Source organism: Sphaeramia orbicularis, chromosome 13 (genome assembly GCF_902148855.1).
Source record: "Sphaeramia orbicularis chromosome 13, fSphaOr1.1, whole genome shotgun sequence".
In the NCBI taxonomy this organism is placed as follows: domain Eukaryota; kingdom Metazoa; phylum Chordata; class Actinopteri; order Kurtiformes; family Apogonidae; genus Sphaeramia; species Sphaeramia orbicularis.
This window is the reverse complement of record NC_043969.1, coordinates 24,985,179-25,003,931: the sequence shown is the minus strand read 5'-3', so window position 1 is coordinate 25,003,931 and position 18,753 is coordinate 24,985,179. Positions and strand designations below refer to the sequence as shown.

General features: G+C 37.8%; 1 protein-coding gene across 1 annotated transcript in view; it reads right to left on the bottom strand.

Moving 5' to 3' along the window:
- Window positions 1-18,753, bottom strand: part of tlcd2 (TLC domain containing 2) — a 34,952-nt gene extending 16,199 nt beyond the window's left edge. The window contains exons 1-3 of the mRNA XM_030151768.1: window positions 18,174-18,753; window positions 15,918-16,000; window positions 11,814-11,896 (exon numbers count right to left, since the gene is read on the bottom strand). Coding sequence (XP_030007628.1) covers window positions 11,814-11,896; window positions 15,918-16,000; window positions 18,174-18,352 — 345 coding nt within the window. The 5' untranslated portion in view covers window positions 18,353-18,753. The remainder of the gene's footprint in view (window positions 1-11,813; window positions 11,897-15,917; window positions 16,001-18,173) is intronic.

Below are 18,753 nucleotides of genomic sequence, written 5' to 3'. Positions count from 1 at the left end.
AGCGGTATATGGTCAGAATAAACGTCATTCAATACAAGGTGAATAATACTTGAACGCAACACCTCATCTGTAAATGTGATTTCTGTCTGAGTCACATACTTCTTCACATCAGCCATTATAATTGTTTTGACCAATACACCCTAGTGACTGTAACAATTTCTATTCCATCACAAGCTTTGGTTTTGCAAGAAAGAATCATAAGATGCACCTGACACCAGACCTCAAAACCACTCTGAGACGGTTAATTCTACTACACAGGTTCTATGTAAAGTTCCCTCAGATGCTTTCTTTCACTCACACCCACACTGCTTTTGGATTCATACGCACAGACTCTGGTATTCCCAGAGCTGTTGGATCACAGCCAGGTTTGTTCTGTCTTTTCTATTTTCCGGTTTGAGGCCTCTAAGGTGTGGCAAACGGAGAGAACAAACTTGAGTGTTTCTCTTCGGCCCCACCTTGTTTGTCAGCTCTGACAGGCGGGTTTATAGAAAGACAACCTGCTCCGTTTCCCTCGCCTGCTGATGGATGGATGCTTCTACAAACAGCATTCCTGACTGCCAACGAAGAACAAATGCCACCTCGTTTTTACAGACGCTCTGTCTTCCATCTTAATCGAAACCCACATGTGTGTATGAGTAAAGAACCCAACTGCTGTTTGCTTCTCTCTACAAGTATTAAACACAATTTCAGCTGATTTTTTTGAAGCAGCAAGTTTCTGTAAAGCAACCTAACCCTAACCCAGCCATATTTTTACTGTCCTTTGCCTTAAAAAAATCACCATTTTCTAATTAACTATAAATATGTTGTGAGTTAACATCTCTACATAAAGCCTCATCTGAAAATGAGGATGTTTCATGATGGAAACCTTAATTTGTAGCTCTAAAGTTTCTTACTTTTTCTCGGCATAAACAATCATTCATGCCGTATATCAGTGTATATCATTTTCACTGATGCTTCTCAGCGATATGTAGTTTGTTTATTGTTTATCAGGATCACCCTTAGCTATGCCCTGAACACAGCTACTCTTCCTGGAGTCCACTTTTATATAGAAACAAAAAACCCCTTAGATGCTCATCTCAGAGTCTAAAGAAATGCATTTTGTATGAATAGTACGGGGGGGGGGGGGGGGGGGGGGCTGAAAAGTTCATAGCTTGACTAAGAAGGAGTTATTGCACAGCTATGAAACTTGGCATACATTAAATTCAACTTTTCCTGATACTAACTGCATGGTTTCCTTCCAGATAAACCCACAATGGATAAATATTTTAGGACTTTGAAAAGTAATACTACAGACATTTCATGAAAATGCTTGCTTTTCACCCCTCCCTCATTCTCCCTACCCCTCTTGAATTCCTCTTCCCAGTTTTGCACAGTTGATAAAGCTGGAGCATCATCCCCTATAGCAACCATGTCAGCATGAATGTCCTTGAGGGCTAACCCCCTTTTTATGCAGACATTTGATAAGACCACGGTGCCACGGATGGTTCACCAAATGTCTATAGTACTACTTTTCAAAGTCCTAAATTATTTATCCAATGTGGGTTTATCTGGAAGGAAACCATGCAATTAGTATCAGGAGAGGTTGAATTTAATGTATGCCAAGTTTCATTGCTGTGGAATAATTCCTTCTTAGTCAGGCTATGAACTTTACAGCCCCCCCCCCCCCGTTCATTGCTTTTACATCCACAAATGCATTTAGTTTAGAACAAATTCAGATCAGTTACAACAAAGCACATTTCCACTGATATATATGTATATATATATATATATATATATATATATATATATATATATATATATATATATATATATATATAGACAGATGATGAACATACAGTTCTGGAAAGAATTAGAAAGACTACAGTTTGTTCAATGTATAGGTATGTTTGAGTACAATTAACTTCTTTTTTATTATAGAAACTAATGACAGTATTTCTCCCAAATTTTAATATAAAATTCTCTAATTCACTGATGCTCCGTCTTACAAACAATGGCTTCCACTCATAGATGTATACTTGTCATGGAACATCTTACATATGAACTGAGGTTGAAAGAAAACGTCTTTATAAAAAACTGGGAAAAATGTCTGACATTCAGGAAAAAATGTGTCTATTAAAGGGCCTAAACACATTCTGACACAAACACAGGCTGTTCTTTTCATTTGTTGTTTTCTGTTCTTTTGTTTCTTTTCTTGCCTCTCAACCTGAGTAGGTTGTATTGTATTATACTGATGAAAATGAGAAATAAATAAAAATAAGAAAAAAAAGCTCTAATTCAGGGCATTTATTCTCAGAAACTGGATGGAAAATGCTGTGTTTTCAGAGTAGAATACAGTTTGACTCTGACAGCTTTTGATCACCCAGTTTCCATCTTCCAGTGGGGTTCTGGTCTGGAAATTTGGCGTTGATTTTTTCCAGAGCTGTGTATATTTCTCCATCAGATTCAGATTACAATGACAGCTCACGTGCTGGATTTAGCCTCACAGCAGCATTTCTGTCACTAATAAAGAGACAACTCGGTGCATGCAAGTATCTGTGCCGTCTGGATGTTTACGAACCAGCCAACAAGGAAATTCCTCAGTGTCCCAACACTCCAGACCACGAGAGACAAAAGAAACACAAAAACAAGATATAGTACTACGAGAGCAGAGGGGCTCTCATTGGTTTGTAGCCATGTGAGGGGGTGGTACGAGCTGCAGAGCGTAGGAGGGCAAAGGGGGGGGCTGGAGGAGATGTTTGGAGGCGATACAAGGATATGGGGGTGGAGAACAAGGCAGCGTGTGTGATATATGGAGTAGGGCTGCAGCTCAGAAATGTTCAGAGGGAGAGAGTGAATGCATTTGGAGGGCTCCTCTCAGGAAGCTGGAGGTTTGTGTGTGTGTGTGTGTGTGTGTGTGTGTGTCCCTCTTTTGGGAGCCTGAGGTTCATGTGGAGACCAGATGTCTGTCCTCCTGTTTGGTTACACTCACAGAATGGGGGGACCCGTGGGGTTCCCCGCCAAAGAGACACGACTGTTGAAACCAACACACACACACACACACACACACACACACACACACACACACACACACACACACACACACACACACACACACACACCACAAGCTTTACCCGCCAAAAACCTCAAGTACACACACATTCCTAAAAGCTCCTGCTCTCCTTTCCATCTTCTCTGCATTACAATATGTGTCTGTCTGTGCTGTCATTTTAGTTCAGTATGTGATCTGTCATGATATGATCCAATATCTTTTCATGCAGCTAACTGGAACCTCTAATAAAAGCTAAAAAGAAAGCAGAAAAACCTAGCTTACAGTTGTGTAGTAGTAGAAATAAAACATACTCTAGTTTAGTGGTTCCTAACTGGTCTCATTTTGGGACCTACATTTTCCCCTATTCATGAAATCACAACCTACTTTTATGGAATCCAATCAAACAAATGTATTATAGTATGCACAACAAAATATAGACATATTTCACTGCTACTTTCAGAGCAAATTAAAAGTATATATTAAACTGATTGAACATGTGCTGCTGATTCACGAATATGAGTAAAATTAATCTAAAAACTGCATAACTAACTTTACACACAAAACAAATATTAAGACCTATAAAACGTTTTCACTTAACATTTGTGGAGGCTGTTTCTAAATAATGATTTAATTTTCATGGTTTCAATTCCTCAGAGGGCTTCAGTCTCTTTTTAAATCAATGTATGGAAATCAACTTTTCCATCCTTGTAATGTGTCAATCAAATGCTGTTGTTACCATGGCAACAAATACATGGCCAACATCACATCGCTACACTTTTCCTTCCTTCCTTCCTTTTTTTTTTTTTTTTTTTTTTTTTTTTTTTGTGGGACCACATACTCTGTAACCCATTCCGAACCACTCTATGACTTTTGGGTCGTGACCCACCAGTGGAGAGCGCTGGCCCTTGTTCCTTGTGGTTTGTCAGTCAAACCAAAGTGTCGGTCAAAAGGAGGTGTGGCAGAACCCACATACTGTGGTTTGATGGAAATACATATGTGGGCTGGTTAGCAAAAATAAAAACATTCCAAACATGCTAAATGGGCTGTGACAGCGCCCCAGCCGTTCGATGAAAATAAAACGTGTAATCTCTACGCCTATATTATAAACTCTATTAATTCTCTTAAAGTTTTTGCTTCAACCATATAGGATTAATTCAGTTGAGGATGTACATCCATCAGGAAATAAACACCAGCAGGGCTTCGGATGTGTTTGTATAAACAGGGCAGCTTGGAGACAATGGAACCTCCAAAACAAATGAGACTCCAGGCTTATAACCCGCTTTTGTTTGTATTAACATTGTTGTTCTTTCATATCAGGCTAATGTTTAATGGTTCATTAGATACTTTTAATGCACAGTTAGAGGAAGACGTATCTAAAGCACGAAGTGGAACTGATTGGAAACACTGATGAACAGGATGCAGGAGACTGATGTACAGGATAATCAGGTTTTACAAAGTTGAAGGTGTGGAGATCCATGGCATTCCAGCAACATGTTGTCATGACGTGGCCAACCAAATACAGGATGTTCCTCTTTTCTATTACTGCAAAGCCTTGGCAACATGTTTCCATAAGTGACATTCCTTACTGACTATGTGAGACAGCTAAAGGCTCCTCCCACAAATATCTATTTTCATGCCCTGTAAACTGACACAAATGCCATTCTTATCTCTTATGACTGGTACAGGATGAACTTTCGAGATGAAAAATGTCACTAAGGTAAAATGAGGGCAATAAATCTGGTTATTATACAAAACAAAAGTACATATTATTGTTTCCCTCATAAATGAACCTGACTGTGTGTATTTTGTTGACAGAGGATCAGAGGTCGACTAAAAGTCGATTTTTAAAGGACGATGTGATAACATTAGTTGTAAACTGGAAAAAGCAATCAACTGATCTGTACTTTGTACTGTATACTCCACCAGTTTAAGACAGAGATAGTAGAAATGGAAACCAAATTTGGAAATGATCAATGTTACTATATTTATGCTAACTTCTGGCTTTGTACAATAAATAATGTCAAATATATGATCTTTTGCTCACTTAGTAAATGTAATCAGTTTAAAATATTGAATTTTTAATTAATTTCCTGACAAAATAAGGTTGTCAATAGCACACAAATTCTTAAACTTTCTTCCTCAGTATCAAATTTTAGGTATTTATATTGAGTATGGTAATATAGGATTTGCATATACTAGTTTTCCTCAAACTGTTGATCATTTTAAGCCTTTCAACCCACACAGAACACTTCCCAGACTGACTAAGAGTAAAAATAGGTTGAACCTCTTGTATTATATGGACCAGCACGTTTCAGTTGTGGTTTTCATCGGGGCCATGACCCTCTTTAGGACTTTGACCTCTTTAGACTTTTCCCTTCTCCATGACCCTTGGAAGCAGGTGAAATTGTGCCAGAACCCTGCACTCTGGTTCATTTAACTGACAAGTCACTCATGATCAAGAGAAAAAATGCACTTAGAGCCTGTAACAAGTTGATACAGCTAAACAAATAGGTTAATGACAAAATAGATTATTTCTTCTTGACCTGTTTATGGTGTCCTAATTATGAGGTTTTTATTAAAAGAATAAAACGCCAGTATTGCAACAAGTCTTGTGTCATCCAAAAATGAAGAAATAAGACTAATGATCATAGGTTTTATATTTCACGGTATTTGTGTCAGGCCACTTGGGGTAATTTAGTGACTAATACAATTCTGGAAACAGCAGAAGGGGGTTATAAAATAAATTAATTCCCCCAGTGGCTTTCAACATTCCTCTAATATACAGTATGTTTGCAATTGAAACTGTGGAGTGAAATGAACTGATGTTATTATTCCAAGTAAAAAAAACGATATTCATTTACGGCAACACTAATTTGAGTAAGTATTAAGAACAGATTAAGACCGTATTAGTGTGTATGTTAATCTAAAAGTGAAGTGAGTAAGGCAGGCTGTAGATGTGATTGGAAACAGCACGGATCCTTAAATAGCTGATTAACCTGTAGCGCCCTGATCTGCTTTAGAGGAGAATCAGCCTCACCCCTCTCTACGACGAAAATTAAATTCTATCTAATGAGAGAGGGATGAGAGGCATTTGTGGAAGGAAACAGCAGACACACTGCAGAACGTCAAACCCATGCGAGAGGGAAAAAGAGTCCAGAAGAGCAGAACGGACTATCTCCATGTTTTATCAATGAACATCCTGATAGACAATCCAAGGCGTACGGTTTCTCACATGCTTTCCTTCACGGAATGAAAAAACATAGTCATGCTTGTGCTTGGCGTCTCTCTCAGCTGGCTCATGTTTGTTCTTTGCAGCTCACTATTTCCAGGAGTCATGCACAACTGTGGCTGGAGCAGAATTAACATGGGAATGACGGATTTTTACAAGGCAACAACAAATCCTTACATACTGCAGTTAGTCTAAGCTCGCAAAACAGCAAGAATCACTTCCGTTCACTTTGCAGTTTCTTGAACACAATGGTATACTAAGTACTTTGAGAAATCCTATCAATGTATGCCTAGGGTAGGTACTGTATACACACTGGATATATATAACCTCCCCTAAAGAAAGAGCCATTTCTGACTGAATTATCAGGACTTCCTTTTTTTTTCTAAAGGAAACACAGGGTTCTGGGTGACAGGATCTTATCGGGCCTCAGTGACTACGGAAAAGCTGAATTTCTCAGACAGAAATAAGAAGCTGTAATCTCCACTTGAGTCAACAAGAAGCTAAAAAAAGTTTCCATGCAGAGTTTGACTTGATCATTTCTTCTGGGTTGCAACAACAGAGATCAGCAAAACTCTGCAACAGAAAAACCCTTGCACTAGACACATGTCAATTAACATCCATATCATCTAAACCTCAACTTCAATAAGTCATTACTATCAGGGGTGTCAAACTCATTTTAGTTCTGGGGGCACATACAGCCTGATAGGATATAAAGGGGGCCGGACCAGTAAAATAATATAAATAATAAGATAAGAACTTTTGAGTGAAAAAAGTAAAATTCCGTAATGAAAATGTTTAAATCCACGAACTGTACTCGAACATAACATGAACAAGTATGAACAACCTGAAAATTCTTAACAAAAATAAGTGCAATGTTAACAATATTATGCCTTAGTTTATCATTTATACATGTGAATCACAACTTAGAGGTCACAGTGGATCTACAAATACACCAAACATTAAATAACAGGCAGAATATTATTAAAATTTCACATACTTCTCTTATGAGAGTTCAGATATTCACTTTTTTTTTTTTATAAAAGGCTTGTCTATAAACGTAAATATTCTTGTGTAATGTAACTTTTTTTACACTAAAACAAAGAGAAAAAAATTGCATTTTCATAATTCATAGGTTATTATGATAGTATTTCACTGGTCTGATCATTTTTAGATTGAAATGACCTAAAATTATTTGAAGATCCTTGTTTGCTAATATCTTCAGTGTAATTTTTGCATTTCACAAATTCATCCCAGGGACTGGATTGAACCCTTTGGCGGGCCGGATTTGTCCCCCGGGCCGCATGTTTGACACCTGTGCTATAAATGATCAGATTTTTGATTGATTTTTCCCCTTGTTTAGACCGACAATGAGCACATTATGAAGGCTGGTGTTTTCCATTTTACAGTCGTCAGCATATGGATGTCAGCAACAATAAAGGTAATCAAATAGAACACAATAACTGTATGTGAGTTTTTCCACTTAATACACACACGCACACCTACCTATCTGCTTCAAAACTGACCCACTGCGAAAGTCAGATGACCAGCGGGCTTGTGTTGGCAGCCAGTGTTTGGTGCTTTATGAGTCTTATAAAACCCAACACAGTATCCTAATGTGTAATGATTACATAACCTGAAGGAGTAAAAGAAAATAGCCAATGAAACACTGAAGAGGCCAAACAGGGACAAAATATCAAAAAGTGGTTAAAAGAGGAAGCTGTTTAGAAACATAAATGTGAAACTTGAAGTGAACATCACAGCAAGGCATGAATGAATGTCTTGATGTCGGTTCAATAGACAAAATGAACAGAGTAAAGAGAGTTTGCTGGCTGACCAGTTCAGACAGCTATGTGAATGAGAGAGAAGTCTCCATCCCTCCCACACTCCAGTGACAAGCTAAAGCCAGCTGGCCTGACCAAAGGGCCTATTCAATGGGCTTCCAGGAAGTGAAGGAGTAAAAAAAACATAAGACTTTGAGGAAAAAATAAAGAGGGTGATGTGACAATCCTCTCTCGAAGTCTGTTAGGCTCCTGCCATCCAAAACAGGCAGCGCTGGAACTGGTTCTCACAACAAATGGGAAAGAGCATTTCCACGCCTGAAGTAATGGTTGTACCCATTAACCATTGGTTGAGCCTCAGGCGAGCTGGTAGCATAATAGTTAAAGTGCATATCATGTTACCATACCATATGGTCCATCCAGACATGTCACAGTCTACTCATTTCCTTTATTTCTAAGCTGTCAACTGTCACAATACATCAAAAGTAATATTGATAATAGCGTTCCAATATGTAATAATTATTAAGAAAAAGCATTATGAAGACACACAAATATTATCTATCTCAATATCAACATTATCAGCATACTTATTTAAGTGTAATATTCACAATTATCTTGACTCTGAACCAATACAGTCCTGGCAAAAATTCACAGTTTCCTTTGTTTATGGCATTTATTCCTTAATTTATGGCAATATGGTCAAATATCACCATAATGTTACACTTAACATGATTCTTATCTAGATACGGTTGTGTCTGTGTGACAGTTGAAGCTAACATTACACAGCTGTGTTGAAATCTTGATTCTGATCAATGACGACATTCTTCAGGCATTTATTTCTGTTTTGCACTGTTTACATGGCTACACAGTGCAGATCATAGCCTCTAGAAAGCATGTTCTAATCCATAAAATCACATTTAATATATCTAGTATTGAAACAAGTACTTAATCCTTGATTTCTTTATTAAGTAGCCATATAATAAGTAGGATAATGTGTAGTCAACTGGTCATTATTCAGGGTGATTCACAAGCCTTCAAATCTCTACATCCCTTATCTACATGAAAAAAGGTCAGACAGATACTTTATGCCTTGTTTTCTTTAATGAATTTGTGATCGCATTAAATCACCATGCAGTGTGGTGTATTTCTATTTACTTTGAACATGGGCTGTAAAGTATAAATCCACTCCAGTCCTGCTGGCAACAGAAGAACCAATAAAATTTTGAACAAACATCGCTTGTGTGTAATGTTCTACAATAAGGAGACGTGGGTCTGCCAGTGTGAACACCCACAGCATGGACTTAGATGTAGGTCACACAGCCAGAGGCACAGGGAAAATATTCAACCAGGTTGTCATTTTACATCCTTCTGCAATTTCCTTATTTTCTACAATGTCTTAAGAGCTAGATAGAGGAAAGGGTTAAATGATCTGACCTATTATTCCCTCAAAAAACATCTCCCATCATGACAGCCTGTTGTGGGTCACGATGTCATGTGGACGATGCTCTGATGGGAAAATTGGCCTCTGTTGTGTGTTTAAGTGGATGGCAAGAAACGGAGGGAATCGGGTGGAGTTCAGATTTCTGAAGAAATAAAAGAGGGTTGAATGGGTGGCGGGAGGGGGGCCGTCACACTGGAATTATTGTGTCTTTGTTCCTCCCTCCCTTGTTCTTTGTCACTTGACAAGAAAGACGGGTATTTTGTCTTTCCCATGTCTTTGCTTCTGACAGGTGCGTTGGTGATTCAGACCTTCACTCATGACTGGTGCGGTGACTAACGTGTGTTGGATTCACACAAGTGTAGCAGGTGTAAACTATACATACCAAACAGGAAAAAGTGTCATAAATTGCCAAAATGTTGTGAAATATAACGCCAGAAGAGATAATATTGACATTTCACACCAATTTATAAAAACATTTCATGAGAAAATGGCTCAATATATCAATCTACTGTTTTAAATCATTCTAAATCTGTCTGTTAAGTCAGGTTTCTTATTTGTATATTCATCCTATAGATTTTGAGGTTAAAACAAGAAGCATGCAATGTAGAATGCACTCATGTTTTTACACTTGGAGCCACTCAGTCAACACAATGTATCTTCCACTGTGTAGATGAGTATAAGGACGAAACTGCAGGAAAAGCAAGCTGGCTTACATAATGGAAAATGCGCCTGGATGCGGCAAGATATCCTGGTGTTTTCTGACATTTTACATTTGGCACACTATGTACTGCAATGTACGAACGTCATAAATCAAGATTGATCTCCACCCTTCATTTAAGAGCTGGAGAAAGGTCTGAATGAACCCATAATTACTCTGGATCAAGTGAAAAACTGGCTTGTTTGGCTAGTTTACATTACTTTAAATGAATCACAATGGTCTTGGGTGGCACACGATTTGCACGTGAAAACTGCGCAAGACAGAAAATATACCACTGTAACATATTGCCATATCAAGCACCAGCTTAACATATACAGTAAAGTGGCGGCCAAAATTATTAGAAGGCCTGCCCGCCAAAACATGATTTCATTCTGTAATGTTCATGAAAGATGCAGATGGTTGCTCTGAACACAACAAATATCAGATGAAGTAAGTCCTAGTGTTTTCATCCATTTTTAACTTAAATAATTACATAATGAGCAGCATCAGCCAGGTACATTCTAAAGAATCACAGTGTCCTAAGACTCACTATAATTTTAACCACAATCACACCTGACAATGAATATACGTCACTTGGCTTCTTCTGAGAACAAACATGATTGCATGATACTGACAGTGAAACAGGCTTGTTTTAACTTGTTTTTTTTGTGAGGAAAATGACCTAAATCTCCTTATGATGTCTCTATTCTATGGTTTATAGACCATAATGATGACTTTGTAGCTAGTTCATTCATTTTATGGGTATTTTAATGACCAATTAAAAAAAAAAAAAAAACAGATTAAACCTCTTAAATATGCAAAGTGTTCTAATATCCTGGCAAGATAATTACAGCAGACTACTTCTTGTGAGCCAAATTAAGGACAAACTTCTGCAGACTATTATAGTAAAAGAACACAGGGATACTCAACCATTTGGGTCATCTCTATGTGATGAAATATACTGTTAAACGTTCTCTAATCAGAAAAGTGCAGCCTCTGGCGCATGAGTGGGATTCTGTGAAACCAGCTCATTTTCAGATATAGGCTGATTGAGACTCATCATTCACAGGAGACTGCCCTCATCCACTCCTGCCCGGGGGCTAACGACCATATAGACTGAAGAAGAATCTCTCTTTGGTCTTCTGATATGCTACAGAGTTGTGTTGTACTACTGGAAACTAGTCCGGCCACTTTTTCAAGGTCTTGGTCTCATGTGCGTTTTTGTGTTTCAACCACTCATTCTTATCCATCTATCATATTTGGTGTTTGGTGGTTGTAATGCCCATGCTGTATGTCTACTCTAGTTTTGTCTGGACTTGATTCCTCTGCTGTCGTCTTCATCTTGACCCCTGAGACACTTGTTTTAATCTCAGTCCTCATTTAGGTGGCCTTACTGCTTCCTTTCCAGACCTTTTGTCTCCTGTCCACCCACTGTTTTTGGCTCTGAGTCGTAGCATTGCTCTATTAACTGAGAGCCAAACGTCTTAATTTCATCACCCTGGATGCTTCACACCTATACAAATGTACCTTTTTTCTCTGTTTTGAAGCCCACCATACACCTAATCCGTCATATTTAATCAACGCTCCATAACAGAAAATTTATTGACTTTATGATGAGGATTTTCTTCCACAAGACCTACCACAATGTGATGAAAAAGAAGCTCCCAGGACTGGCTCAGCTTCTGGCTTAGCACCATGTCAAAGAAGTCGTAGATGAAGTAACCTGTAGAGAATGACAGAATTTAACCTCCATTAGTGACCTCTTTATTTTAGGCAATTCATTAATCAACCAAAACACAACGTCTGCTCTCAACAAGAGCTGTCTTAAGAATATCAAGTGTGTCGGGGGGCTGGGGGGGGTGGGGGACCCTGCTTCCATGACGACTGCAGCGGCAACCAAGATGTGTCTTGGAGAGGGGCTATTCATATCCACCACCCCCACCCTTTCCCCTCCACCAGCTGTATCCATGGTGACGGCTTTTCAGAACGCTGGTAAAATAATGAAGTGTTGAAGATGGAGATGAAGGGGTACAGGGGGAACTTGGGGCTTTGCTGAGGCTGGAATTAAGCACATTGTATTAGGAATTTGACACCAGGACCCATCTACCTCAGTCTTGACATTTCTACTTTTAACTAAATATGTGTCTTAACAGTTGCAGGGCAAATTATTACAACATCGCCACCACAAAAGTGCTTGTTTGAACAGGTTAGTTTCAACAGGTAATGCATCAGTTGATATAAACCTGTGGCCAATTGTACTTTTCACAAGGGTGAAGTTCTGCCTAGAAACAGGCAACGGACACATGGCTGCTGGCTGGCAACCCCCCCCCCCCAAAAAAAAAAAACAAAAAACAAAAAAAAGAAACAAAAAAAAAACAGGAATCTGTCACCTTCACCAAAGAAACCAGTTAAATGGCAAACGGTGCCAAGTAATAACATGACATATAATATATGGTTTAAAATCCCTATTTATAGTCAAAATATGACAAATATTTCAGAATTCTTGACAACACAACAATTATTCAGTCACGGAAAAAATAATTAGACCATCAAAAGTCATCAAAAACAATGGTTATGCAATCAAGTCCTAACTCCTGTGTGTATCATGTGACTAAAACAGAAAGAAAAGAAAACATGGAATGCCTAAAAGCACTGTTTTTGTCAGTACAATGCCATAGCTATTGATGTAAGAACTTAAGAGATTTTGGTTATTATCAAGAAAACATGGAAAATGCCAAGATATCAGCTCTGAAATTAAACTCTTATGAGCTATTTTTGTTGTTAACATTATATTTGTCCAAACAAATGTACCTTTAGTTGTACCAGGCATTAAAATGGACAAACAATTGAAGAAAACAAGGGCGGTCTAATAATTTTTCCACGACTATAGGTATAAAAAAATTCTATTGAGTAGAATGAAGTAAAAACAAACTCTGAAGCCTTTTGTAGATGGTTTAGATGACAACATAAATAAAATTAACCCTAAAGAAGAAATAAAAAGGCTTAGAATGATATTTATTGCAATATAAACTATATGTATTGATTTGCAGCCAGGTCCTTTCAGTCATTAAAGATGTGAATTCAGTGTGTGTCCAAATACTTCAGTCTATACAGTGTAAAAAATATTTAAATAACTCAGATTAAAAAGATATGTTGCATATGACCAGAGAGGTTTTTAGTGCAGGATGAAAGTAAAAACAGTTCCATGTGAGACCCCTGGTATACCTCATTTATTCCATCAAAAAATTAGCGGGTATCTCTGATCATAATGAGGAGTAGGAACCGAGGATTTACACTTGACAGCCCTGTTTGTTTTAAGAGTAGCTATATGACTCATACGTATACATTATGACAAACCTGTATCTAAAGTGTGAGAGGAGGAAGGAAGGAAGGACCGTCAGAGAGAAAACTCATGTTGCATCAGAGTTCGTCTCTTTACGTTCTGAACTGTGCCAATGTGAACCACTGACGCCTACGCTGAAAACAAGGAAAACTGAAAATGTTATGATCTCTATTACCAAGACATTATAAATAAAATGATCTAAAATAGTAGATCTTTACTTACTAATCAGAATTTTTATAATACATCAGAGGGATGTGTGATCATTTGTATGTGAAGGGGGAATTCCTTTTAAAACAACCTGGTTTCAAGCGAACACATACCAACCGCACAACCCTGATGGAATAACCGACTTAAGATAATATTCTAAGAATGAGAAACCTGATTAAGACACCAGGCTCTGTCTGAAACTGACAGACCTCCTGTTGCATGTAAACATCTTACTGCTGTGGCTTTTTGTTTTCACAGTGTCTAAACTCAACTTGTGCTGCAATGAACAAAGACATAATGTCTCTTCTCTGCAATAACGATGGCTGTAATTTGGTCGTATGATTTATGCTTACATGTTTCGATGAAAAGCTAAAGGGCGGTAGAAAGTGTTTTCATTACAGGCTGTGATTAAATAATCCTTTAAAAAGATTATTTTTGTCAACAGGAACAGTCTACTTCCTCACACAGAGAATGAGACCCACAGTTCCGTCCAGTTACAAGACAAGACCTTCATTCAACAAGGGGACAGTCATTTATGGCGTGTCACTGGGACTCAACCAGGACTGAATATATATATCTGGTTTAAAAAACTTCTCTCTGAACTCTCACAGTGAATTTCTGGGAGGTTCAGGAGATGCATTCACCATAGATGACTCCCCTCTCTGCTACCTCTGGCATTTGATGCGATAGAGCCAAATAAATCAACTTCTTGCTCACTTGCTGCTATGGTGATGTCACATGACTGTACAGGGTTACGCCCGGTGCCAGGGACCGATCACAATGCCCTCCATTGATCATCACATACTGACACAGCCACTCGTTTTGCCAGCTTCCAGGGCCGGGGTTCTTGAAAGAATGTCAAACATCCTGGGAATCCCTTGTTTCCCGGCGCAGATCCAATAAATTTGCAGGATTAACAGAGCTCACGTGCCACTAGTTGCGCTAGAATACTTTTAATGATTAATGAGAAAATTAAAAACAGAGTGAGCTGCTATTTTAGGCATGTGGTGAAATACACCGATAGATTTGAGAAGTGAAATGAAAAACACAAGCTTTTAATTCAGTAAATGGAAAACAGACTGTAAAAACAAGTGAGTTAGTAACACAAATATCATCTATAGAGTAAGTGGACAAGTCAGTCTAAATGGATGGAAGGTTGTAACCCAGATGTAGTAGTAAAGTGATTTTTTTGATATACGGAAATGATTTTCCTTGGAGATCAGCAGTTATGACTATTAGAATATAAATATACCCTGTAATGACTAGTGTTATGATTGTCTTTTTGACATTACTGTCAAAATGCAAAATATTTAAATGTTTTGTTCTGTTTCACTCAGTTTTTCCATTTTTAACCCTTAAAGGCCCAAACATCCATCACAGACCAGAACTATCTACTGATGGAACTGTTTAATACCTGTTGATCCACTAATCCTATCACTACGTGTCAGTAATTGGTGTAAAACACAGTTTGTCATCTTTTCATGGTCATCAGATATGACCCATTTGGACGTTCAGAGGCTCTGTAGTTACTGTGGAAACATCGTCATCTTCTACATCATTGATTCACCAATAAAACCCATGGAGTTGGATCAATGATAGTGGATGGAGACACTGGGTTAATGTTCAGTTAATGAGAGACTGGACAGAAAAAGACACTTTTTCTTCAGTTTTCTCTGTTTTTGATACAATAACCCTCAACTTTAAGCTGAGCTTTTGTGAACATCTACATGAAATAAAATACAGGAAAATGCCTGGTTTATACTGATAAAATGCAACATACAGAAGATAGTATTACAATAAATGGTGATAAATCACTTAAGAAAGGTTAGATATAGCAAAAAATTCATTTGGGAACTGACATAAAAGTGGCGCTGGGCCTTCATGGGTTAATCATTCTAATTTTACATATTCATGAACGTTGTAATCAAAATAATCCTGTTTCATGTTCTACCTTTAGATTTCTGAGCAAACTTTTGACCATAAAGAACAACTTAACACTGCAAATAAGAGTCACAGCCCTACAACAACTGGCTTCAGTTAATGCAAACACAACACACTTTACAGACAGGTATTTCAATATGTCTCAGCTTGCAAATGATAAATGCCTTTTATAAAACCAACTATCTTTCCCTACTGATAACAGCTCCATATAGGTCTAGCTCTATTCAGTACTGGATGCTGTATGACCACTCACCGATTGAAAACGAAACCAGAGCATGTGAAAACACTGAGTGGGTTTCTATCAAATCTTCCGCCATCTGTGGGTGAAGGAAGAAGCTGAAAAGATAAATGGAAGAAGTTCAGAGTTAACTCTACTCACTCCAGTCAACTTTACATGTGCATCACTCATTATAAATCAGCAGTAGCCTATAAAATTCATTCATCCATTCATTCATTTGTTTGTTTATTTCGAGCATTTATAAAATGCATGCAAATTCAAAATTAAAAAAAAAAAAAAAAAAATCATTCATCTATACTCGAAAAGGAGTGGAAAGAAGAAAAACGTATTTAATCCCACCCCCATTCTCATCATCAAATAACTGAACATAATAACATTTTAAATACTCATTCCTGTCCTTTGACTTCAAGCCAGAACAACAAACAAAACAGAACAAAATAGGCCTATACCAAATTAGAATAAACTCATATGACAGTATTTACATTGCATAACCAAAATGTGTGTAAAAAAAAAATTGAAACAAAGTACATTCCTGGTGGTGTTACCACAGATAACAGTTAACCGTCAACTTACATGTTAATAATTACATACCAACAATGGTAAAAACAAAGAATAAAATAAACTTATGATGCATGCTACTTAATCTATTCCAAAATAAGATAAATCCTGCAAGAAACAGTTAACAAACAAGTGCACAAATGAAGTAAATAAACCATGCATATGCTACTTATAACAGCAGAACATGATTTAACCCTCTGGTATCCAGGTGTGCCTTTTAGGCACACTTTGCACTTTGTGTTAAAAAACTTCATATTATTTTTCACAATTTCAATAAAGTTAGAATTCAAAAGTTGTTCATTTTTGCACTATCTTTAAAATTCTGGCCACCAACTAAAATTTGCACAATGTAAACAAAAGAAAATTACCAGACTAGCATCTGTCTCCCAAGTGTGCCTAAAATGCACTATTTCTTCCATTTGATATGTATGATTAGGGCTGACCTGGATTTACAAAAATCAAATCAAATTAGAGCAGAAAAATAAATCAATATATAATATTTAATAGTTTGATTTATAGGTGTGCATTTTACGCACACTTGGTGACAGATGCTAGTATTTTTGAGCATTTGACCTAGCACCAAAAATAATGCAAATTAACCAGTGTTGCTGTTAATCATTGACATATGCCAGGCTGCAAAAATCAAATGCTATGTAACTGACTTTTTATGTAGTATACTGAAAAAAAAATTTTTTGTGTGTTTTTTGCATCCAAAAAAATGGTTTGTTTACATGACAAACACGGCATTTAAAGGGTTAAAAAATGTGACAATTAGGGCTGAAAGATATATCGTTATCGTGTCAATATCTAGATATGAACATTCACGATATTAATATCGAAAAAGCAACGATATAAACGATATAGATTTCCCCTGTGCTCGCCCTGCATGTACAGCTCTGGAAGTCACAACAAATTTCATTTATTCGTACTTTATGTTAATGTTGATGACTGGCAGTGAGTTCTTCTAAATAAAACTGCACTTTCCACATTCTTTTGTATTATGATGTTTGTATTTTTCTGAAAAATGCTTGGTTTTCACCGAACCTGTAGTCATATCGTATCGATATCGAGATATCTGGCATAAATATTGAGATGAAATTTTGTCCATATCGTTCAGCCCTAGTGACAATTATTGAGTATTTGGTATTTTATTTACGGCTCAAGTTGATGAAATAGAAAAAAAGTGTAAAAGAATTAAAAACAAACTGAATGAAAAAAATTTTGACAATATTCCACAAGTGTGCCAAAAAGGCACACTTGGTGCTTAGTAAGGACCTTGCTGGATGGGATACTGGAGGGTTAACAAAAACTACAGATAAAACAGTTGATTTGAGGTGTTTTGGGTTGTTTTGACTCACCAAAGCACAGCAGAACATGATTTAACCCTCCGGTATCCTGTCCAGCGAGGCCCTTACTAAGCACCAAGTGTGCCTTTTTCGCACACTTTTAGGCACACTTAGCAGACAGATGCTAGTCTGGTAATTTTCTTTTGTTTACATTGTGCAAATTTTAGTTGGTGGCCAGAATTTTAAAGATCATGCAAATATGAACAACTTTTGATTTCTAACCTTGTTTAAATTGTGAAATATAATATGAAGTTTTTTAACACAAAGTGCAAAGTGTGCCTAAAAGGCGCACCTGGATACCGGAGGGTTAACAAACACTACAGATAAAGCACAGCTGATGTGAGGTGTTTGGGTTGTTTGGACTCACCAGAGCACAGCCCAGACAGCAGTGATGAGGCTGTGCACGACGGATGTGGAGATATTTCTCCATTTCCATTCATTTCTACAGGCAGACTCAGGCATGGGGAGTTTACTGACCCCCAGGTTGACCAGTCTGAAAAACCCCACGGATCCCCCTGTTGTTAAAATCACTGAGCTGAACTCCATGGCTGAGGTGTTCTGTCTGCTGTGTGTGGACTGTCTTCAGTGGGAGCTGTGCGCGCGACGATAACCAACGAATCAAACCGAAAGTGGGCGACTTATTTTTGACGACCGCGTTAACATACCAGACTAAAAACCATATCTGCTTCTCAGTAAAACCAGGTCATACACAGGCTTTTCTACAACCAAGGAGGAAAAAAAAACAAAAAACCGCGTGTTTCTTTGAAGGCTTCTGTCCAGGTGGAGAAAGCTCCCACAGACACGGGCTGAGTGGATATTCCACTGTGATAAATCCACAGACAAAGATGCGTGTCCGCAGGTGGAGGTGAGAGGCTTTTGTAGGAGTCAGCCTGCCTTTATCGTTGTGAAACTCCTCTGTTGTCAGATCTCGCTTGTGTAACTTCTTG